General features: G+C 45.3%; 1 protein-coding gene across 1 annotated transcript; it reads left to right on the top strand.

Annotated features, from left to right (window-relative positions):
* Window positions 1-1,666: 1,666 nt before the first annotated feature.
* On the top strand, window positions 1,667-15,063 carry LOC100279227 (Putative AGC protein kinase family protein). Its single transcript, XM_008657971.4, has 13 exons — window positions 1,667-2,152; window positions 3,900-4,074; window positions 4,342-4,425; window positions 6,592-6,833; window positions 6,966-7,209; window positions 7,329-7,408; window positions 7,512-7,596; window positions 11,466-11,597; window positions 11,711-11,824; window positions 12,166-12,210; window positions 13,161-13,245; window positions 14,423-14,473; window positions 14,564-15,063. Exons 1-13 carry the CDS (start codon window positions 1,932-1,934, stop codon window positions 14,650-14,652), a joined length of 1,647 nt encoding a protein of 548 aa, XP_008656193.1. The 5' UTR covers window positions 1,667-1,931; the 3' UTR covers window positions 14,653-15,063.
* Window positions 15,064-23,537: the final 8,474 nt, after the last annotated feature.

The following is a 23,537-nucleotide window of genomic DNA, read 5'->3' as shown; positions in this document are numbered from 1 at the left end:
TGGCGGACGCATGACCAAAATTCATGGGGGGCCAAAAAACCACATTACAAAATCAAGCAAGGCGGTAAAAACTATAGTTGCATAAAATTTAAGTTCCATATCTATCAATATAAGATACAAGTTCAAAGAAGAGAAGCAAACATATAACTAAGTTCTTCCTGACCGAATCAAGTCGTGTGTACATTGTCGAATATCGATTTCCTCGAAGGGTGGGGCATCGAGAAAGAGGCGGGTCAGATGATGTCTCCGGCTAAGAGCTAGGGCTCGCTGGTTCGTCAAGCTCGCCAGTTGACGGGGACGGGTCGCATCGTCGTGGTGAGCGAGGTCGGGTCTGCCAAGAGCGGGATGATGTCATGACGATAACGAGCGGGACGAGGACGTTGGGAAGGGGCCAGGGTCAGGCGACATCAAGCATCAGGAAGGAGGCGACGGTGTCAAGAATGGAGCATCTGGGAGGATTGGATAGATGCGAGGACTAGACCAAATATGATGGAAGTTGAGAGAACTGCTCAGGGCAATTTTAGCCTATCCAAACCTTAATTTATATACTTTACAGTAGGTGAACATTAGGTATAAGAGGTTATAAAAAATTGAGAGGGATCCTTCTATGGATACGACAGCGTCGGAAAGAATGAGATTGGATGAATAGATGTGAGGATTAGACCAAGTAAAAGGACGAGAGTCGATAGAACTAGACTAATTCGACGAGGAGACCCATAACATGATTGTTTTAGCCTATCTAAATCTTCATTTTTAAATATACTTAACAGTAAATAAACATAATATATAAAAGGTCATAAAAATTGAGGGGGGGTGGCATATGGCCCACTTTGTCCCCCCTCTGCGTCCGCCCCTGGTGTTAGAGCAGCAAGGTGTCATTATCTTACCCCGATAGATCTTGTACGTGTGTCGGCTGCCAGACGACCTTCAACAGGCTCCGTAACGACATTTATGAAATTTTTATTATTATGCTTGAGTTATGAATTTTTAATTATTATTATGAATTATATAATTTTATTAGATTAGTTACATGATAATCATATGTATTTGAATTTTAACAAAGCATCATGTTTTATGTCAATTAAAAGTTTATAAAAGAAAAGTTGATGTAACGATGAAATAACTGTAAGCTAACAATAAGGATAATACAATAAAACGTTATGATAGATAAGGTCTAATTATGGTTAATATAAAACAGTAATGTGATGGTAGATATAGCCGACAACGACTAAAACCAGTCTTATAATTGGAAACAGAGGACCGTGTGTTTGAATATGGTTCAAAGTGCCAAATTGATTTCTTGTTTGAGCTTACGATGGTGAAAGCTACCATTGACACTTCGAAGCCGAAACAAACTTGGCTAAGTGGCTTACTTGCCTAGCAGTTGTATACTTGTATAGTTGTATCACCTTCTGGATTGGATTGGACTCAAAAGAAATAGCCATGGCCAGCATGGCATGAAAAAAGGACGGGAAATAGCCATGGCCAGACCAGGAAAGTATCTCGCCTATACTACTGTGCCGCAGTGCATCTTCTGGATCGGGCTCACTGACGTCATGCACTCACATGGAGCACGTCAGATCAGATAGTCACGAATGCCTGGCGGAACGGAACGAGAAAAGCTCGCGCGGGATCGGCTGTTGCGTCCAGCTTTCGCGCCGCAACACCTGTTTCCGAAGCAAAGCAAAACCTCTAAACAGCTGTCACCAGCCATCTAATCCCTCATTTACAGCATGATTAGCTTACTCTAACTACGGTGCGCGCAAAAAAAATCAGGCGTTTATAAACGGCCGCACACGAAGAAAGTGCTCATCACAGACCGAAAAGGAAAATAGAGGCGAGACAAACGAGAGCGAGCGAGAGAGAAACAGTTCGAGCTCACCCCGGCGAGAGCCGACTCTCAAGCGATAAGGGGCGTGGGCGTCGTCGGCATGGAGAGCGAGATGGCGGAGGAGTCACCGGCCGCAGTCTCAGCGGCGGCGGCGCGGGCCCGGCCACTGGAGGCGGTCGCGGAGGAAGGGCAGGAGGTGGCGGAGCAGCACGAGGTGGCAGTTGGCTCCACCAAGACCATGGAGCGCGTGGCGGCCGCGAAGAAGTTCATCGAGGACCACTACCGCGCGCAGATGAAGAACCTCCAAGAGCGCAAGGAGAGGTACGGGGAACCCGTGCCTGCTTCCAATTTTTTTTTTAATTGGTCTCGGAGCTAGCAGTGCTTGCCTGCGATTTGGTTAGTGCTTGAGCGGCCTGCGATTTAGCTAGCTAAATCTCACGTGAGGGCGACTGATCGAGGTGTCCGACCTGCAACCAGGCGATTGGAGGTAGCCTGTATGCTTATGCTCTCCTGTGGGGTGGGTGTGAGGGTTTGGGCTGCACTTCTCATGCATACTGAATCGGATTAGCATATCAGGGCAGTTGATTGTCAAATGTGGCTGTAGGTCCTACTAGAGCTGAGCTTCGGGGCGATGTTGGGTGGCAATTTTGCAGTGGATGGAGGTGTTGCTCATTGCTGCCTCTTGGGTGGCAATTTTGCAGTGGATTGAGTTGTTGCACATTGCTGTGTCCGAGATAAAGCGAATTGTGACTTTGAAGTCTGAATTGCTTGAGCTTGACTGGCTAGAACAAAATGGCGACCGTTGTAGGGCTTGCCATAATTGGAATAAAGCTACCAGCGGTTAGTCGTTCATGCAAAGAAACAATGCTTGTGCTTATGTTCACTTTGTCGCTTTTTAGGGAGAGGGCACACGTGGCGGTTGATTGTGCTCTCACGTGCTATGCGTTACCATTTGGTCGCATGTTGGCGATGGACATGATAATGTGGATAGGTCTTTGTGCACATTCTGCTGGACGGTTACTGAATCAGGGCTAGTGTTTCAGGGTGGTTGGATGGGGAATGTGGCCAGTGGCGAATCTAAGATTTAAAGTTAGGGTGGTCCAATCTTATGAAAATCAAATTACATAGATGAGTTTACATTTTAAATCCTACAACATATAAGAATCAAAAGAAATAAATAAATCAAAAAACTATATACTATCTCCGTTCTCGAATATTTGTCGCCCGCTAGTTCACTTTTGAACTAAACCACTACAAATAAAAAAGAACGGAGGGGGTACTTTAGTAGAGTCAAAATCAGAGGGTGGGCCAGGACCCACCCTGTCCACCCTCTAGATACGCCACTGAATGTGGCTGTAGGTTGTACTAGTGCTGAGCTTTGGAGCATGATTGCATGGGAATTTGGTATTGGGTGCTGTTGCTCATTGTTGTGGCAGAGGTATACCAACTATAGCTTTGTGGAGTCCAAATTCTTGAGCTTGACTTGGCTAGAAATTGTTGCCAGTTTTTAGAGGGCTTGCCATTATTGGAATAAAGTTGCAGGCTGTTAGTGGGGGCATGCAAAGAAACAAGGTTTGCACTTATGATCTCTTCCTCACCTTTTTAGGGAGGGGGGACATGAGCTCCTTGATGTGTGTTCTCACGGCGTACCTTTTGGTCGCATGCTGACAATTGTCTTTGGGCATGATAATGAGGATAGGTCTGCATGTGCGTTCAGCTGGACTCATACTGAATAAGGATTAGGATTAGCATCTCAGTGAGGCAACATTGATTCTAGCAAGTCAAGCTTCTATACTTAATGCCCTGCTGAGCAACATTGAACGTAGTTTAAACGTCATTTAAACGTAGTTTTAATCCAAGTTCCAAGTTCAGCATGCTGAAATGCTAAACCTCTAATTAGCGTCTTGACGTTTACTGCCCTAAGCACAGTCTGAAGACTCAGCGTCAAATTCTATAACACACAATCATTTCGGTGTTTCCAGACCATGTACCATTTGTTACCTTTTGGTCACATACTGATTATCTCTGTACTTATTGAACATGGGCCATATTATGTTATCTGTGTCAGGCGCTTGATTTTGGAACAACAGCTAGCTTCTTCACAAGTTCCGAGGGAGGAGCAGATAAACTTAATAAAGGATTTGGAGAGAAAGGAGACTGAATACATGAGACTTAAAAGACACAGAATTTGTGTGGATGACTTTGATCTGCTCACTATCATTGGAAAAGGTGCTTATGGACAGGTTCGTAGTTCCAATTCTGCAATCATTTTAATGATTTATTCTTCTGTAGTTTCATCTTTTCTTCTTATTATACTAAATTTTTTTTGCTCAATAGCCAAATGAACAAGTTAAACAGGGTAACCATTATATGCAGTTGTGCTACTCAGATACATGTAACAAGACCTATATCATCTCTGGAATGCCTGGTCTTTACAATATAAGTGCTGTTTTCTACCATCTGAATTGTATACCTTGAGTTAATAGCTTATTTTTTTGCTATTCTAACAGGTTCAACTATGTCGGGAAAAATCCACTGGTAACATTTATGCCATGAAAAAGCTGAAGAAAACTGATATGCTTGTGAGGGGTCAGGTAAGACAAAGAAAACTGCACATTTATTATGGCTTTTCTTTTCTTTGTTAATGCATATATTGGTAATAAAAATAATTGTAATGCGTTTCCAAGAAAAAAACATATGTGATAATTACGAGGGAAATTATCACCCAGATCTACGTTGGCTAGATCACCCAGATCAGTGTCCTCTATCTTACCAGGAAATAGAAACCATTGGCCATCATCTTGTGGGTTGTGTGTTTGCAAGAAGCTACCGGTTCAGGTTGCTAGGACAGGTTAACCTCCAGGATTTCACTCCTCAAGTGCATGAAGAGAATACCATGCTTTCGTGGAAAAGATGCAGTGATCAGCTGCAAGGAATAGCCAGAAAAGGCCTAAACTCGCTTATCAGTCTCGGCCTTTGGATCTTGTGGAACCACCGAAATGCCTGTGTCTTTGACGGTCTTTCTCTTTGTCTTAATGTAGCCATCAAGAGGACCGAGGAGGAGAGGGATCTGTGGGTGTTGGGGGGGGGGGGCGCTAAAAACCTAGACCTCCTAACAACCCCAATCCCAGGTCTTTAGATCAGAGTAGTTCCTGGTTTTTCCCCATGGTTGTATTTTTTGTTTCTTTGTTTTCGGTCGCCGTATTGGGGGCTTTTTGTGTCCCCTGTATTGATCCTTTATGGATCTTTTTTCTTCTCTTAATGAAATGATGTGCATGCCTCTTGTGCGTTCGAGAAAAAAAAACAATTAGGGTGGGTGTAGGGATGGCAAAATTTCCTATGGGGACAGGGCCCCGCGGCGATCCGACCCATTCGATGCAAGTACGAGGATGGTTTCTCCCTCGTGGGGCTAACGGGGAGGGGACGGGGAAGAAACTATCCTTGTGGGGCTTCACTAGGGACCCGATAAGAAATTCTAGTGATTGTTTGTTTTTGTATTATGTGATTTGTGAGAGTGTGAGACTATTACTATGTAGAAATAATTCTGACTTCTAAGTTATGATTTATATTATAAGGTTGTTAGTTGTTTTAGATTTATTTTTGTTCTGTTGTCTTTTAATAATTGATATATGTGTAATTGTTATCATGCGGGGCCGCAAACGAGAAACAGAGATCCGTAGGGACGGGGATGGCGATGAGTTTGTCCCCATTAAGCTAATCTGGGCAGGGACATGGGAATGGGTTTCGGGGAACGGGGCAGGTGGCTGGTCCCTGGCCTTGTCCCACTCCATTGCCATCCCTAGGTGGGTGCGTATCAAGGTTTGAACTTTATGACTTCCTGACAAACAATTAGCCTAAGTTCATATGATTTTAGTGATACTAAAGCGGTATCGCAAAAGGGCCTCTAGTTGAGTTGGTTAGACGGTCTGAGTAGCACTCCTAAGGTCTTGGGTTCGACTCCCCGTGTGAGCGAATTTCAGTTTGAGGTTAAAAAAAGTCACTCACTAGTTCGCTTGGTCGGCATGGGTGAATCGACCTATGGTGGGCAGGCCCTCGTGTAAGGGTTGGTCGTATGGGTTGGACCTCAAAGCATGGGTCAAGGCCAGAACCATAGGGCGCGGCATCCCAATGTATGAGGGGGCTAACTTTTGTGGCTTTTCTCGTCCGGGCTCTGGATGAGCTCTTCTTAGTGAAATACCGTGGGGGCGGTCTTTCCTCCACTTTGTATACTAAAGCGTTATCACTAGATTCGAATTTCAACATACATTCCTATTGTCATGGTTTTGTAATTGGTAAGAATATTATACGGAACTCACTAGTTCGCTTGGTCGGCATGGGTGAACCGACCTATGGTGGGGCAGGCCCTCGTGTAAGGGTTGGTCGTATGGGTTGGACCTCAAAGCATGGGTCAAGGCCAGAACCATAGGGTGTGGCATCCCAATGTATGAGGGGGCTAGCTTTCGTGGCTTTTCTCGTTCGGACTCTGGATGAGCTCTTCTTAGTGAAATACCGTGGGGGCGGTCTTTCCTCCACTTTGTATACTAAAGCGTTATCACTAGATTCGAATTTCAACATACATTCCTACTGTCATGGTTTTGTAATTGGTAAGAATATTATATGGAATGTTTTTTTTTGTAAATTACAGTTTAAAAGTCTGCGCCAAGTCAAAATTTGCCTTATAAAAGGGGCAGAGGAAGCACTAGTATGTTTATTTTTTATTTCTTTTCATTTGGAGGTAATATTGTTGAGTTTCTAATTAGGTGGAGCATGTTAGAGCTGAAAGAAACTTACTGGCGGAAGTTGGTAGCCACTGCATTGTGAAGCTATATTATTCTTTCCAAGATGCTGAGTACCTCTATCTTATCATGGAGTATCTTCCTGGAGGTGACATGATGACCCTCCTGATGAGAGAGGATACTCTGACTGAAAATGTGGCTCGATTCTACATTGCTGAGACTATTCTTGCCATTGAATCCATTCATAAACATAACTACATTCACAGGTTACATGTTTATGAATCTGATTTATGTGTTATGCAGCATGTGAGATCACCCCCCCTCATTGGGTGTGGTGTCTTCCCAATTCTATCTCTCTACAGTTATTTGCTTACTGTTATTGTTAATCAATGTTGTAGAGATATTAAGCCTGACAACCTACTTCTAGACAAGAATGGTCATATGAAATTGTCAGATTTTGGATTGTGTAAGCCAATTGATTGTTCGAAGTTGTCAACACTGAATGAAAATGAACCAATGACTGATGAAAACCTTAGGGAGTCTATGGACATCGATCATTCTCTCTCTGATACTGCAAATGGTAGGAGGTGGAGAAGTCCAAATGAACAGCTTCAGCATTGGCAGAACAACAGGAGAAAATTGGTACACATGTTTGCCTATTTGGTGTCTCTGTAGTAACACTAATTCTCATGATCATGAACTCTCAAAGGTAATTTATTGTCATTGTGTTTTTCTTAACATGCTAAATAAATGTTTTCCAGGCATTTTCAACAGTCGGGACACCTGATTATATTGCTCCAGAGGTTCTACTAAAGAAGGGATATGGACTAGAGTGTGACTGGTACGTTAAGAAGTTAACATGCTTGTTATCTCTTCATCTTCCAAAACCTGATCTCTTATTTGAACCACTGTAATGTTATTGTTTATTTCATCATTGTATACAGGTGGTCTCTTGGTGCAATCATGTATGAAATGCTTGTTGGTTATCCACCATTTTATTCAGATGATCCACTAGTTACATGCCAAAAGGTTTAAGTCTTGGCCACTGAACGGTTCATCTTTCCATGGTGCATATTATCACACTGTAATAGTATGGTTAGATTATTTTAATTGCTATTGCAGCTAAGTTCATATCTTATAATTACTTTCACCTTTTGGCCTTACTGAACTTTTTCATGCAATTTTTATGTAAGCAAGTTTATTTCATGCTCAGGCCACTCTAATCTGTTATTGTGGGAAATAAAATAAAAACGAGTACCTAAAGAACTCGCACGCGTGAGGAACCCTATGTCGTCTCGGGGTGGAGGGGGGGGGGGGGGTTGGCCACCATCACCGATGGTCCCCAGCCAGGCCCATCCAACCACTGCTGCTGCTCGCCGACGAGTGGCAGTGCCGGCTAACGGTGTTGTCCACAAAGGCTACTGCTGCGGCCCCCTCCCTCTCTTCTTCCTCAGCTCTTCGCCAACCTGTGTCTCTCCTATGGCGGCTGATGGTGGTGTTTGTCGTTTGGATACAAGATCCATGCTCCTCCAAGTCAGATCTAGTGACTACTGTCAGGGATCTGGTGCCCCTACCTTCCTAGGCCCCCACCTTCTTTCTCGGCATGGCCTGTGGTGATGGCCCTGCTGCTCTCATGTGCGCGTTCGCGGATGACTCGGTGTGGGCTGCTCTCGTGTCTGACAGCTACACCTTTGTTTGGGCACTCTGGCGGTCATGCGACTCCTCCCTTTTCGGGCTGGTTTTTTGTGGCCGGAGGGGCAGCAACACCCATTCAAGTTATCGCGTACGCTGTGAGGCCGTGGGACGCCTCACGCCTTCCACCATTGGTTGTGGCCACCATTGTTGACCAGCAGCCACTGCTCTGGCCTGTGGATTTGGTGCTGGGGTTTGACTCCTGATTGGCTACAGGTGGCTTGGGCAGGGCCTTCGTATGTGGTGGTTTCTAGGCGAGTGCTAGTGATGGTGCCCTTGCATCATGTTCCTCCCTGGAGGTGTCATTGCAGAACCACCACTCTGCTCTCGCGCCTTGGTCACTATGGCATTAGGGATGGCAGTTGGACCCATGGGTATGGATACCCGTGGGTTTTCTACCCGGTGGATATGGATACGGGTAGAAAAGCTCACCCACGGGTCTTATTGAGTCGGATACCCGAAACACATCGGGTAGGTATGGATAAAATATTTTGCCCACGGGTATGCAATAGATACCCGATATATCAGTTAACCTCTTTATATGGGCCATATTCAGTAGAAATTGAGGCCCATGGAGACATGTTGCCCAAAATAACCCTAACACAACACCACACCACCCCACCCTAGCGTATCCATTCCGGTTTCCTGCCCTAGTCGTCACCCGCCGCTTCATCTCAGCTCAAGCGCTCCACGGTCCGTGCTCTCACTCTCACTCGAGTACTCGACATGTTGCTTGCTCTGTCGTGCACTCGTGCTGCGACGCCCAGGCCTCACCGCGCGCGATGCGTCTGGGCTCAGCTGTCCACGCTCTCACGTCGCCACTTCATCGCGCCGACCTGCACAGGCCTTGTCGCATGTGACGCGTCCGAGCTCCGCGTCGTCCCGATCAGGCCTCCGACGACTCGCGAATTCGCCCGCAACCCCGACATCGACGCACTCAAGCTCCACCCCGTCTAGGCCTTCGGCGAATCCCCCAACACCGCCTGTCGATCCCAACAAACGCACGCCCGAGCTCTACGTTGCCTCACCCAGGCATATCCACCGGGTACCCGGTGGGTGCGGGTACGGGTATATATTATTGTCCGATTGGATTAGTGGGTATGAATATTTGTAGAAGGTTTGGGTATAATGTCGGGTTGGGTATTGCTATACTCGAACACAACTCGACCCGTTGTGTCCACAAAGGCTACTGCTACGGTCCCCCTACCTCTCTTCTTCCTTAGCTCTTCGCCAACCTTTGTGTCTCTCCTATGGTTGTTGATGGTGGTGTTTGTCGTTTGGGTACAAGATCCATGCTCTTCTAGTCAGATCTAGTGACTGTTGTCAGGGATCTGGTGCCCCTACCTTCCTAGGCCCCCACCTTCTTTCCCGGCATGGCCTGTGGTGATGGCCCTGCTGCTCCCATGTGTGCGTTCGTGGATGCCTCGATGTGGGCTGCTCTTGTGTCTGACAGCTACACCTTTGTTTGGGCACTCTTGTGGTCATGCTACTCCTCCCTTTTTGGGCTGGTTCTTTGTGGCCGGCGGGGCAGCAACACCCAATTAAGTTCATTTAAGTTCTCGTGTACGCTGTGAGGTCGTGGGACGCCTTCCCCCATTGGCTGTGGCCACCATTGTTGACCAGCAGCCACTGCTCTGGCCTGTGGATTTGGTGCTGGGGTTTGACTCCTGATTAGCTACAGGTGGCTTGGGCAGGGCCTTCGTGTGGTGGTTTCTAGGCTAGTGCTAGTGACGATGGCGCCCTTGCGTCATGTTCCTCCCTGGAGGTGTCATTGCAGAACCACCACTCTGCTCTCGCACCTTGGTCCCTATGGCATTCTTCTGTCACCCGGTGGGTTGTCATTGTTGTTAGTGGTGTTTGCCGCATCGTGGGTCCATATTGGAGCTCTCCGTTGTGCTTGTGTGTGTTCTTATCTTTTGTGTTTGCAATGGTTGATCCTGCCATAGTGCGTAGAGTCGTTGTGGGCCATCTTAGTAGATGCTTAGTCGCCGTCTTTCAGCTTTTGTGGTAGATGCTTTGCCGCTACCATATGTGTCCCGGTGGATGCTTGGCCGTCATTGGTCTCTTCCCTGCTTTGCTGTCAGTGTTGCTTCGATCTTAGTGGATGCTTTGCCGCTGAGGCCATGTCCTTTAGGTGTCTGCTTTGCCGCCGTGATTATTGGGCTCCCCTTCGACGGATAATTTGTTGCTAATGCTTGTGGATGCTCGTGCCATCTCCTTTGGGTGGATACTTTTGCCAACCAGTTCAACCGAAAAGTTTAACTTGATAGGAGGAGGTGAACAATTGGCAATTCACTTATATTCCAACACTTCCCTTCATGTCGAGGCTCTCTTAGGTCTCAGACGTGGAATACGAGCAAGCAACAATTATTTTATTAATTGTGCTAGCCAGGATTCAAACTCGAGATTTGTGGTTTTGATATCATATTAAGTTGCATGCATGAACCAGTTCAACCCAAAAGTTTAAGTTGATAGGAAGTTGTGCGCAAAAAACTTGTATTCTAATAGCCACCACAGTTTTAGTTTCTCTCTAGGTAACCATTGTGTCAATGTCTTTTATTTTCACAGGCTTAGTATATTTGTTGGGTGCCATGGCTGAGGCCCCCCTTAGGCCTTGTTCGGTTATTCCCAATACACATGGATTGGATGAGATTGGAAAAAATTCTTAAGAAGTATGACTTGTTTGGGATTCAAACCCATCCAATCCCACTCAATCCACATGGATTGAGAGCTAACCGAACAAGGTCTTACTGTTCTACGTTACTTTGGTTTTCTGGCACTGTCTTGGTGGTTTGTAACCTGTGCTGCAAGGGCTCTCTCGTAGTCGAATTGTGTAACTCTATTCTTCTTAATGAAACACTGCCAAGGCATCGCCAAGGCATGTTTGGAAAAAATAAAAATAAGAGTATGCAGAAATGGAACCAAATGGATTTTCACAAGTTCACTTTGTTTTGCCAAATGTTGGAAGGGTTAGGCTCAGATTCTCTATATAAATGAAGAGGTCTAAAACACACTTTATTTTTGTTTTGGTTCTTAACTTCCTCTGTGCTGATATAACTTGAAACCTGGACTGCTTATCTCTTTCATCAACTTCGATTAGATCCATATATTTAAATCCTCATTAATGGTTACATATTTGATCAATGATGCACCATGTACAACTATTTTTATATTATTTGCACTGATTATGCATTATAACTTTACAGATTGTGCATTGGAGAAGCTATTTGAATTTTCCAGATAATCCAAGATTGTCTCTTGAAGCAAAGGATCTCATTTGTCGGTTATTATGTGATGTTGATCACAGAATTGGCAGCGGAGGAGCAGATCAAATAAAAGTATTTATGTCTCATTACTAAGATTACTTACTGATGTTCATTTTGGATTATTATGACAATGCTTTGTTTATATTTGGTAAGGTTATTTTAATAATTTTTAATCTTTTTCTTAGGCTCATCCTTGGTTTCGAGGAGTTGAATGGGACAAGCTGTATGAGATGGAGGCAGCATTTAAGCCCCTAGTTAATGATGAACTGGATACACAGAATTTCATGAAGTTTCCAGATGTAAGCATTCTTCATATGTTCTCAAGCTCCCTAGAATTTTTAATATGTATCACTTCATTTCAATTTATAATACGTTTTGGCTTTTCTAGATATATAGCTTTTGCTATGCACTTAGGCATACATTATGTTTAGATACATAGTAAAAACAATGCATCTAGAAAAGCCAAAGTAAAAACAATGCATCTAGAATATCCAAAGTAAAAACAATGCATCTAGAAAAGCCAAAACATCTTATAATTTGGAATAAAGGGAGTATTTGATTTGTTTTCTGTATACTGCTTAGTTTATTCTAATTTACATTTATTATTCGCACTAATTACACATTTGATTCGTTTATGCAGTTAAACCCTGCTCCAGCAAGAGCAAGTTCTGGGGCTTCAAGGAAGGTATGCGCTATGTACTGAAACAGGAGATTCAACAGAGCTAACCTTAACCGGGTTCATTATTGCATTCATGTTCTGTAGTCATATTGAAGATCATGATACTGTGAATACATTGTTAGTGTGTTCCTGCTTGTATTCTTCTACTCCCTCCATTCTTTTTTATTTGTCGTGGTTTAATTCAAAAATAAATTAGTGGGCGACAAATATTCGAGAACGGAGGTAGTACTAGTTAGTTGCCCATACATCGCCACGCTTTCTCTATATAATATACGGTTTCTTTGTACAACATAAACCAACATGAGCTGCAGTGGTTAGAGGCAATTGCTCTCTTCCTAGAGGCCACAGTTTGAATCCCAACTGCACTTTTTTTTATATTTCGAGGGATATTTCGCTAGCGTGGGGAATGCGCGCGTGGGGAGGGGGACGACGCATGACGAAACTCTTGTTTTATATTAGTAAAGATTATGTTCTTTGTACTAAGTATTTTGTGAGAAAAAATAGGCTCAAAAAAGATCCACAGCAACCATATTCAGAGTCAGGGGCCGAGCTATGTAGAAACTAGGGGGTGCGCGTGCACCCGCGAAAATATGGAAATTTAGTGGTTTGGACCAAATTTTCATCATATATGTACCACCTATAAATTGTTATTATGCACCCTCCTCTAATTTACTCTAGCTTCGCCACTGTTCAGAGTACTGTTATTAGTGCAGATTTTCAACTACATAAAGTGAGAAACGTTGGTTGAACCAAATTGTCCTAAAAATATTTTGCAACTTGCATGCATTCATAAAGTTGCTAGCCTTTCCTTTTGTATGTGGTTGAAACTTCTAGGGTGGTTCTTTTTTTTACATCTCTTTCATATGCCCATAGGTAGGCATCAATGTAACAAACTACATGCCATTATTTGTTTATTTCACCATGAAGTTGATCATTGTTTTGGAATGTTGTTGCAGATGATGCTTAATTCTAAAGATCTTAGCTTTGTGGGGTATACATACAAGAATTTTGAGGCCGTGAAAGGTTTGCATCAGTTTGCAGGTTTGTAAAATATAGTGGCAACTAACAATGTCGTGTTAACTAGTTCGATTGCAGTTTAACCACATGGTTGTCTTTTTGTGATTTGCCCGCTAGGCGCTAGCTTTTTTTCTCGAATACGTAGGAGGGCTGCGTATCATTAAATTAATGGAACAATTGGATCTATACCATTAAAAGATCCAAACTTTAGATATATACCATGGACCCCACATGTCATTGACTCATGTGGACCCACATGTAAGTGAGATAGTAATGGTATGGATCAAAAGTGGTGATCTTTTAATGGTATGGATCCAAATTTCCCTTAAATTAAAGTAGAGAGAAAAAGGGCCTGTGGCCCGGGACAAACAGAACACACACAACACAAACACACACTCACCCTTACAAAACACACACCGCACAGACACATACGACACACCAACACCCCAGTCTTTTAATAGGGCGCTAGCTTTGCAAATTATGTGTCTGAAACCATTTTGTTGACACAATTTGCGGAAAGATAGTTCCACTTCTTAGGTGGTGTTTGAATGCACTAGAACTAACAGTTAGTTGGCTAAAAATTGTTAGTGTAATTAGCTAGCTAACAAAGTAACAAATAACTACCTAACTATTAACTAATTTATCAAAAATAGTTAATAGCTAAACTATTAGCTAGAGTGTTTGGATGTCTCAACTAATTTTAGCCACTAACTATTGGCTCTAGTGCATTCAAACACCTCCTTAGAGTTAACATGTACTTATAATCCTGCTGCCTTTATAACAGTGCTAGGAATTAATTTATGTGGCCCCCCAATTAAATACATTTTTTCCTTTCTGTGTTGTCGTAACAGGTGATCTATTTCTGTACTAGAGTAAGAGACCTGTAGGGCCTCTTTTTGGGAGTGTTAGAATGGATGTTGTATGGATTCTTACCTTTTTTTCCTTTTGATAATAATTATACACATCTTCCCTCTGTGTTCAAGAAAAAAAGTTAGATTGACGCTAAAGATTATCTTGCTTATTCTTACAACTCTGATTCCGATCCCCTCATCTCAGGCAGTAGTTGCCATAATATTCTGAATACTGAGTCCTTTTCAGATCCACATTTTCTATTCTCTGCAGTGGGTATATGAAATATGGGAAATAGTTATGGCTCATTCATTAGCTTTGTTTCTTACCTGTGAAACATATATGCATGCAGATCTTCAGAGAAGTTCCTCATTTACAAGGCACTCTGCTGGCTCCCCATCTGGTAGAGTATTTGATTTTTTGGCCAGTTCATAAAACCTCGTTTGGTTCTCTGGTCTTGTCTTTATCTTATTTGGATCCTCTACAATCTCAGATACAGCAGATATGGACGCCTCAATGGAAGCTAACGGGACCGACACACACATGCGCACTGGTTCAGCTGGCGACCCTATGGCGCCATAATCTGCCCTGTTGTTTTCGTGAAGTACCCTGCCCTACACCGGCATCATGCATGCACCTCGACAACATGGCTACATCTGAAGAGACCTGGTTGTGGACTTGCATTTATTCAGGTCTGGTGCCCTTCTACTATTTGGCGAGCACCTTCGTAGTTGTACAAACCAGAGGTATTTGTGTAGTATGTTTCAGGTGAGACAAGTTGGGCAGGTCTGGCCCTGGGTATATACTTCTTGACGCTGGTTGCCCAGGTTGGCATAGTATTAGGTCGTCGCCTTCCTTGTGGCAGCTCTTTGCCCGTTTATTTAACAATAATATATATTATATATGGTCATGAGGAAGAGGAAATGGAGACATAATAACTGTGTTAGATAGCCATTTTGGTTGGTTGACTAATTTGTACCGTTCGAGACCCCACCAGAGAGTGTCTTATAGCCCCGCGCCTAGTTTTGTTTTTCGTTTCGGGGTGGTCCCTTGTCGCCGAAATTGAGGGGTGTTTAATTTTTAAAGACTAATTTTTAGTTTCTATATTTTATTCTATTTTAGTTTCTAATTTGTTTAAATGTGGAAATTAAAATTTTATTTTAATTTCCATATTTAACAATTTAGAGACTAAAATGAATTAAAATAGAGAGCTATAAATTAGTATGTAGAAACCAAGCACCCTTTGTTTCCTATAGGACCGACCCCTGCACTCCGAAGGGATACATGAGCTAAGATTTAGGTAGTTGTGTTGCAACCGAGGTCAACGTAGCTTGATTATACTTAAATCTCAACGCGTGATGCAATAACAGTTTCCGCTGTGGACATTTTGCCATCCGTTCGCTGGCTAGAGTACTGCCAATTAATCATGGCCGCTTCCGCACGGTGGCGGCAATCGCGGTGAAGCCACAAACGTAATCAGTCGTGCCCACATTTTGTTAGGCTCAGTTTACTCCGACCTAACTGTAACTTAAAATTCTTGGAGAAAACGAAAAAACTAGTCTCCAACAATTTCTCCAAATCTCTCCCAACTTTTTGATAGCTCTAAAACAAATAGGGTCCTCCAATGCTATTTCCCACTACCACATCACCACTACTACCTGCCACCACAGCACCAATTTTGTTTGCCACCACCCCATCGCCGCTACTACCACCTTTAACATCCCGCATCTAAAATCTGCTTACAGCCCAGCTCTTAACACAGAATGGGTCCACACATGCGTAGCACCTTTCTTATATTTTACTTTGTATAAAAGAGTTTACTTGAAGATCCTATGTTTAGTGCGACAAGGATTACAATCTATTTGTCACCGTCCTAAACTTCTAAGATAGTTTTAAGCCCATCAACCACAACCACACATGGGCCAACCACTATAGGCTAGTAATATGTTGGGGTGTTACACCACACCAACAAAAATGTAAATGATGACTAGGATTGTTACCTCTGGCTCGCGTGTGGCCATATGTCGACCCTTGACCCAATAGTGACCAAGACTATGCAGGTCAACTCTGATACCATTTACTAAGCCTAGAGTCCAAACGATTTGAATACATTATTCACATTGAGCGAAACACACTATTCAAGTAAAAATATTAATCCAGAAATAATAGTATGGACTTTAGAAGCATTGTATATTGGTCTAATCCGTCCTCGATAGCTAAGGTGGTGCCAAATCCCCTACAATATCAAATCAATATACACATGGGCCATTATGAAACAAATCTAAATTGGACTAAATGTCACAGCCACCTATTTAATGAAGTTGATTCGTTCTGTTGTCAATTTCCCATGTGATTAATTCTTTATCACACCAATAAAATTCACTAAAGATATCTAGCACTAGAAGACGATCACATAATATTTTAAGCCTTCAGTTGCAACATATATGTTTTTCTACTTCCTTCTCGTTCTAAATTATAAGTTGCTTTAACTTTTTTATATTAGTTGTGATATATATAATATATATATATATATATCATGGTATATATGTTATATCTAAATATATAGCAAAATCTGTATATCAAAAAAGCAAAAAAATGATTATTTTTCAAGCCGTATATGATTATTTTCCTTGCATACATAATCCTCCTTCAAGCCGTATATGATTATTTTCCACGAAAGTACGATTGCAATTATGATCGGTCTCATGAGGAGGGAGGATAGTCTGCAGTAGATTCGACGTGGATGCATATTGGATAAGATCTGTGAGGTTTCGGTGAAGATGAGGGTGATGTGATGCAAACTAGGATTTTGATTTGGGTTGAATTTTTTTTTATTTCCTATCGAATCGGGAGAAAAAGTATTAGCTTGGGGTATATATGTATTTTACCATATCATGAATCCTGAAATGATTAATGAAACATCGATTGTATTTTACCTATAGTAGTAGCAGCTAGATGGTTTTGCATTAGAGGACTGCCCAAAGTTGAGCTAAAGAGCTTCAACTAGTGGTGAAGGACGGTGCAAAATTAAGGTATGGTGAGGTTAACAACATGTACAACAGAGCAATATTGAAAACCATATCATAGTGCCTTTTGAATTAGCCAAACATTTACTAGTGAAATAAATATAACAATTGAATAAGTGAGTTGTAAACAAGATTTAAAGAATATTACAATACATTGTGTATGTGCTAGGCTGAGCACTTAGGCCACTGTGGACGTACATGGTGCCCGTTGCTGCTAATTGTCTAGTTGCCTTATTTTTGTTGTACTGCCTCATATGGTATCGATTTTTTTTTTTTGCATTCAGCCTACGGAACGAAGTATTCTCGTTTTAAATCTTTTGTTCGGCACCATAGACCATGACGCCGAGGTAACACGACTCAGCACTACACCTCTTGTCATGAAGATATTGACCTTACTTGCGTGTGCGAACCAAGCTAATGATACGCGGCAGACCTCAACATCAAAGATCGTGGCAGCGAGGTGCGTGCACCAGGAACCAGTATTGCGGGGAGCAGTTAGGACGTTCTGGCTTAGCTCATAGTGCTATCACGTTGTGGGTCACCCTGTTGTTGCTTCTGGTGCATCATGTGGCTGGGTAGCCAGCTATCGCCGTGTAACATATATAGTGTACTTGTATATTTATTTACTTAGTTTGTGTGTGCAGCGTACGTGACTGTCGTCATGTCCACAATGTCACCAATGCATGATATAAAAATGGCATTGCGATAGTTGCTCTTGTCAACAACTCCTCGATAAATCAATTTGTGGCAAAGATACGCAGGCGGTCGGATAAACATTGGTGCTGACCCGCGGATCGATGGGCACACTACAACACGGATCGATAGCGGCGCGGCCCATAGACCTCACGACGGTGGCTCCAATCAGCAACTGACGACCATAGATCGGTGGCGGCCATAGGCCCACACCTTGTCGAGCGGTGGCTCCAATCGGTGAACACCACCACAGATCGATGGCGGCTGGCGACGCACGAGTGGAGGCACCAAGCGGCTTCAGGCCTTTCGCTGTCCGATACATGAGCACGAGGGTTGTATACGAAGGTAGGGTTCCAACATATCTCGCAGGTATCGGAGAGGTGTCCCAGGAGTATTCGTGTTTTTTATTTATTTACTAAATACATATCCAGAGGCTGTGAAGAGAGACCTGAAGGAGTGGAATATTGACAAAGAGCTCGCCGCAGATAGGAAGGGGTGGAAGTGTGCAATTCACGTGCCAGAACCCTGATTGATAGTTTCGCTTTTCCTCCTTAATCGTTTGACCTTTTCTTGTGTCCATTTTAGATCTTGCTAGTCCTTGTGGGTTTTATCTCTTTTATGTGTTTCCCCGTTTCGTTGTTTTCGGTTCTCCTTTGCCTTTGTTTCCCTTTTCTGTTCTTTGGGGGTTGAGCTCTGAGGTTTTCATACGGGGTTTCATCTCTAGCCTACCCCAACGTGCTTGGGACAAAAAGGCTTTGTTGTTGTTGTTGTTGTTGTTGTACTAAATACATATCCAAAAGTATTCGTATCCAATATGGTATCTGACATTAGTATGTGAGTTCTGTGAAGTATCCATATTTCATAGTTCTCTACAGGTTGTCCATTGTTAATCCTTGGTAGATAGTGTTAGGATTTATGGGCTAGGCCTAAATTGAGAAAATCAAATAAATCCCAGGAAAATCTCAAAAGCACATATAAGTGGATGACTAAGGAATAGGTGGAACCAATAACAACATATTGCTAGTTTTAGTGGATTAGAGCTAGCTTAAATATGAAAGCCACACTCACTCACCAAGTCATGGATGAGAGGAGAGAGTGTGGAGAGCCACGCGCGCGCTCTCTCGCTCGCCTGGCCTGGCCTGGCCGGGGCGGGCGGGGCGAAGGGCGAAGGGCGCACGACATGCGCGTGAATGGTCCGCCGAAATCCGGCCCCTCGCCTTGCGGGGGCGCAGCTTTCTTTTGCCGTTTGAATTTTTGGTTACTTGGCTGTTAAGTTTAAAATCCTAACCGATCGCTATAAAATCTAAACTGAACACGAGATTTTCGCGGGCGGATAAGATCGAAGGTAGCTATCTGGTCGCGTACTCGGTCCTATAAAAGGCGCCTGGCAGCCAGCATCCATATCATCCTAGTTTCGCTTTCGCCTCTCTTCATAGCTGAGCCGCCTTTCCAGTTCCCTTCATCCCGACCGCAGACGTGCATCTGCGATCAGGAGAGCAGGTCTCCAGAACCCTTCGTCTTCTAGATCCTGCACCGGGAGAGGACGAATAAGGTTTTTGGTAAGCGTCTTCACGCGACTACTCGTGATCTTCTAACCTCGTCGACCCTGCTGATTTCGCTGCTTCGACGTTGTCGACCCTGCCGATTCTGGCGCGCGCCATCTATCAGTATGTCAAATCAGTACGCATCATCTGATTTGGCTTTTTACTTCAGTTCTTCTGATTTGGTCATGATTTATATTCGGAATTTAATCTGGAATTTGTCTAATTATTCAACAATCCAAAAACCTTATTGTAGACAATTTCCTAGTTTTTCTATGGCTGCTTTTGCCGACGCGCTGAAGCCAGAAAAGTTTAATGGTATGCACTTTAAGAGATGGCAAGTCAAGACCACGCTCTGGCTTACTGCTATGAATGTCTTCCATGCCAGTAAAGGCAGACCTGAGGGTCCACTGACTCCTGAACAGGAGAAAGAGTACGACCATGCCAATACTATCTTTACGGGAGCCGTTCTTAGCGCTCTTGTTGACCGTCTGGTTGATGCGAATATTCAGTACACAGACGGAAAAGAGTTATGGGATGCACTTACTACTAAGTATGGTGCATCAGATGCTGGCAGTGACCTGTATATCATGGAGAGCTTTCATGATTATAAGATGGTTGATAATCGCTCTATTGTAGAGCAAGCTCATGAAATACAGTGTATAGCCAAGGAGCTCGACCACCTTAAGATAGTCCTTCCTGACCGATTTATGGCTGGGTGCATTATTGCAAAGTTGCCTTCTACATGGAGGAACTTCGCCACATCTCTGAAACATAAGAGACAGGAGATATCAGTTGAAAATTTGATAGCGTCTCTGGATGTTGAGGAGAAAGCTTGGGCTAAGGACACGTGATCTAAAGGAGGCGAGGGCCACTCCAGCGCCAACATGGTTCAAAGGAACCACAACAAGGGCAAAGGAAAGCCAAAATCTAACAAGCCCAACAAAACTACCAACTTCAAGACGAAGAAGAACAAGGCTGAATTGACATGTTTCGCATGTGGCGAGGCGGGTCATTTTGCCAAGGATTGTCCTGATCGAGCGGATCACCGTGGCAAAAAGCGCAATGTCAACACAGTGGTCGCTAGCAATGAGGAAGACAAAGGGTATGGTAATTTACCTTTCATCTTCTCAGTATTTCAATCACCTAGCTGGTGGCTTGATACTGGTGCTAATGTTCATGTGTGTTCTGACATTAACTTGTTCTCTTCTTATCAGGGCGCCCGGGATTCTTCCGTCCTAATGGGGAATGGGTCACATGCTTCTGTTCATGGCACTGGCACGGTGGATCTGAAGTTTACTTCGGGAAAGATCGTGCAGCTGAAGAACGTGCATCATGTCCCTTCTATACACAAGAATCTCGTTAGCGGAACCCTTCTATGTAGAGATGGGTTCAAGGTAGTTTTGGAGTCCAATAAATTAGTTGTGTCTAAGTCTGGACAATTTATTGGTAAAGGCTATGATTGCGGAGGCTTGTTTCGCTTTTCTCTGTTAGATTTCAATAATAAGTCTGCTGTGAACCATATTTGCGCTAATGTTGATGATCTTGCGAGTATTTGGCATTCTCGTTTGTGTCATATTAATTTTGGCTCTATGTCTCGGCTTGCAACCATGAGTTTAATTCCGAATAACACCATAGTCAAAGGTTCTAAGTGCCATAGTTGTGTGTAGTCGAAGCAACCTCAAAAGCCTCACAAGGCTGCTGAGGAGAGACACCTGGCACCTCTAGAACTCATACATTCTGATCTTTGTGAGATGAATGGCGTGTTGACAAAGGGTGGTAAGAGATACTTCATGACATTGATTGATGATGCGTATAGATTTTGCTATGTATACTTGCTAAAAACTAAAGATGAGGCTTTAGACTACTTTAAAATCTATAAGGCTGAAGTTGAAAACCAACTAGAAAGAAAGATCAAACATCTTAGATCAGATCGTGGTGGCGAATTCTTTTCCAAAGTCTTTGATGATTTCTGTACAGAACATGGCATTATTCATGAGAGGACGCCTCCCTATTCACCCGAATCAAACGGGATTGCTGAAAGGAAAAACCGTACGTTGACTGATCTGGTGAATGCCATGTTAGACACTTGTGGTTTATCTAAGTGTCGGCGTTTCGAGACCGGGGGGTCCCTAAGCCGACGAGTGAATGTCGCCGCGTGCCCCAGCCCAGATGGGTCGGCGCGAGGCCGAGCGCGAAGGGGGGAAGTGAGGCGGCCGGAGACCGGCGTGAGAGAGGTGGGAATCCCGTGGCCTTCGTGTTCGTCCCGCGCCCAGGTCGGGTGCGCTTGCAGTAGGGGGTTACAAGCGTCCACGCGGGAGAGGGAGCGAGCGGCCTTACGCGAGCGCCTGTCTCATCCTCTTCCCCGCGCGGCCAACCTTCTCTAAGAGGGCTCTGGTCCTTCCTTTTATAGGCGTAAGGAGAGGATCCAGGTGTACAATGGGGGGCATAGCAGAGTGCTACGTGTCTAGCGGAGGAGAGCTAGCGCCCTAAGTACATGCCGTCGTGGCAGCCGGAGAGATTTTGGCACCCAGCTGGTGTGATGTCTTGGCCGTCGGAGGAGTGCTAGAGCCTGGTCGGAGGGACAGCTGTCGGAGCTGTTGAGTCCTCGCTGACGTCCTCTTGCTTCCGTAAGGGGGCTGAGAGCCGCCGTCGTCACAGAGTATGCGGGGCGCCATCATTGCCTATCTGGCGGAGCGAGCCAGATGGGACGCCGGTCTTGTTCCCCGTGTCCCGAGTCAGCTCGGGGTAGGGTGATGATGGCGCCTCCTGTTGACGTGTCTGGTCTGCGCCCTAGGTTGGGCGATGTGGAAGCTCCTCCGAAGCCGAGGTCGAATCTATCTTCCGTGGCCGAGGTCGAGTCCGAGCCCCTGGTTCGGGCGAGGCGGAGACCGTCGGCTGAGGCCAGGGCAGAGTCCGAGCCCTGGGGTCGGGCGAAGCGGAGTTCGTCGTCTTCGGGGGGCTGAGCCCGAGTCCGAGCCCTGGGGTCGGGCGAAGCGGAGTTCGTCGTCTTCTGGGGGCTGAGCCCGAGTCCGAGCCCTGGGGTCGGGCGAAGCGGAGTTCGTCGTCTTCCGGGGCTTAGCCCGAGTCCGAGCCCTGGGTCGGGCGGAGTGGAGTTCGCCATCTTCCGGGGCTTAGCCCGAGTCCGAGCCCTGGGTCGGGCGGAGCGGAGTTCGCCGTCTTCCGGGGCTTAGCCCGAGTCCGAGCCATGGGTCGGGCGTAGCGGAGTTCGCCGTCTTCTGGGGCTTAGCCCGAGTCCGAGCCCTGGGTCGGGCGAAGCGGAGCTTCCTATGGTGCCTGCGCCCGGGCCTGACTGCCTGTCAGCCTCACTCTGTCAAGTGGCACCGCAGTCGGAGCGGCGCAGGCGGCGCTGTCTTTCTGTCAGGCCCGTCAGTGGAGCGGCGAAGTGACGGTGGTCACTTCGGCTCTGTCGGCTGGGGGGCGCGCGTCAGGATAAAGGTGTCAGGCCACCTTTGCATTAAATGCTCCTGCGATTTGGTCGGTCGGTGCGGCGATTTGGTCAGGGTTGCTTCTTGGCGAAGACAGGGCCTCGGGCGAGCCGAAAATATGTTCGCCGCTGGAGGGGGACCTCGGGCGAGACGGAGATCCTCCGGGGTCGGCTGCCCATGTCCGAGGCTAGGCTCGGGCGAGGCGTGATCGAGTCCCTCGAATGGACTGATCCGTGACTTAATCGCACCCATCAGGCCTTTGCAGCTTTATGCTGATGGGGGTTACCAGCTGAGAATTAGGAGCCTTGAGGGTACCCCCTAATTATGGTCCCCGACAGTAGCCCCCGAGCCTCGAAGGGAGTGTTAGCACTCGCTTGGAGGCTTTCATCGCACTTTTTTGCAAGGGGACCAGCCTTTCTCGGTTGCGTTTTGTTCCGGTGGGTGCGCGCGAGCGCACCCGCCGGGTGTAGCCCCCGAGGCCTCGGAGGAGTGGTTTCACTCCTCCGAGGTCTTATTGCCTCGCGTAATGCTTCGGCTGGTCTGGTCGTTCCCTCATGCGAGCTGGCCGTAGCCCGGGTGTACGGTCGGGTCCCAAGTTCTCGGGCTGGTATGTTGACGCTGTCAACGGTTCGGCCGGAGCCAGGTTTGCGAGAGCAGCCCCCGAGCCTCTACACAGGGCGAGAGGGCGATCAGGGACAGACTCGACTTTTTTACATACGCCCCTGCGTCGCCTTTCCGCAAGGAGGAGGGGGGGAAGC

The sequence above is a fragment of the Zea mays genome, chromosome 8 (assembly GCF_902167145.1).
Source record: "Zea mays cultivar B73 chromosome 8, Zm-B73-REFERENCE-NAM-5.0, whole genome shotgun sequence".
Lineage (NCBI taxonomy): Eukaryota > Viridiplantae > Streptophyta > Magnoliopsida > Poales > Poaceae > Zea > Zea mays.
This window is presented reverse-complemented; position numbering and strand designations above follow the sequence as displayed.

Bases quoted from the DNA above. Each gene is read 5' to 3' on its own strand.
- LOC100279227 (XM_008657971.4), top strand. From the start codon at position 1,932: ATGGAGAGCGAGATGGCGGAGGAGTCACCGGCCGCAGTCTCAGCGGCG. The intron at 2,153-3,899 runs GTACGGGGAACC...TATCTGTGTCAG, and splicing joins CTCCAAGAGCGCAAGGAGAG to GCGCTTGATTTTGGAACAAC. The intron at 11,825-12,165 runs GTAAGCATTCTT...TCGTTTATGCAG, and splicing joins ATTTCATGAAGTTTCCAGAT to TTAAACCCTGCTCCAGCAAG.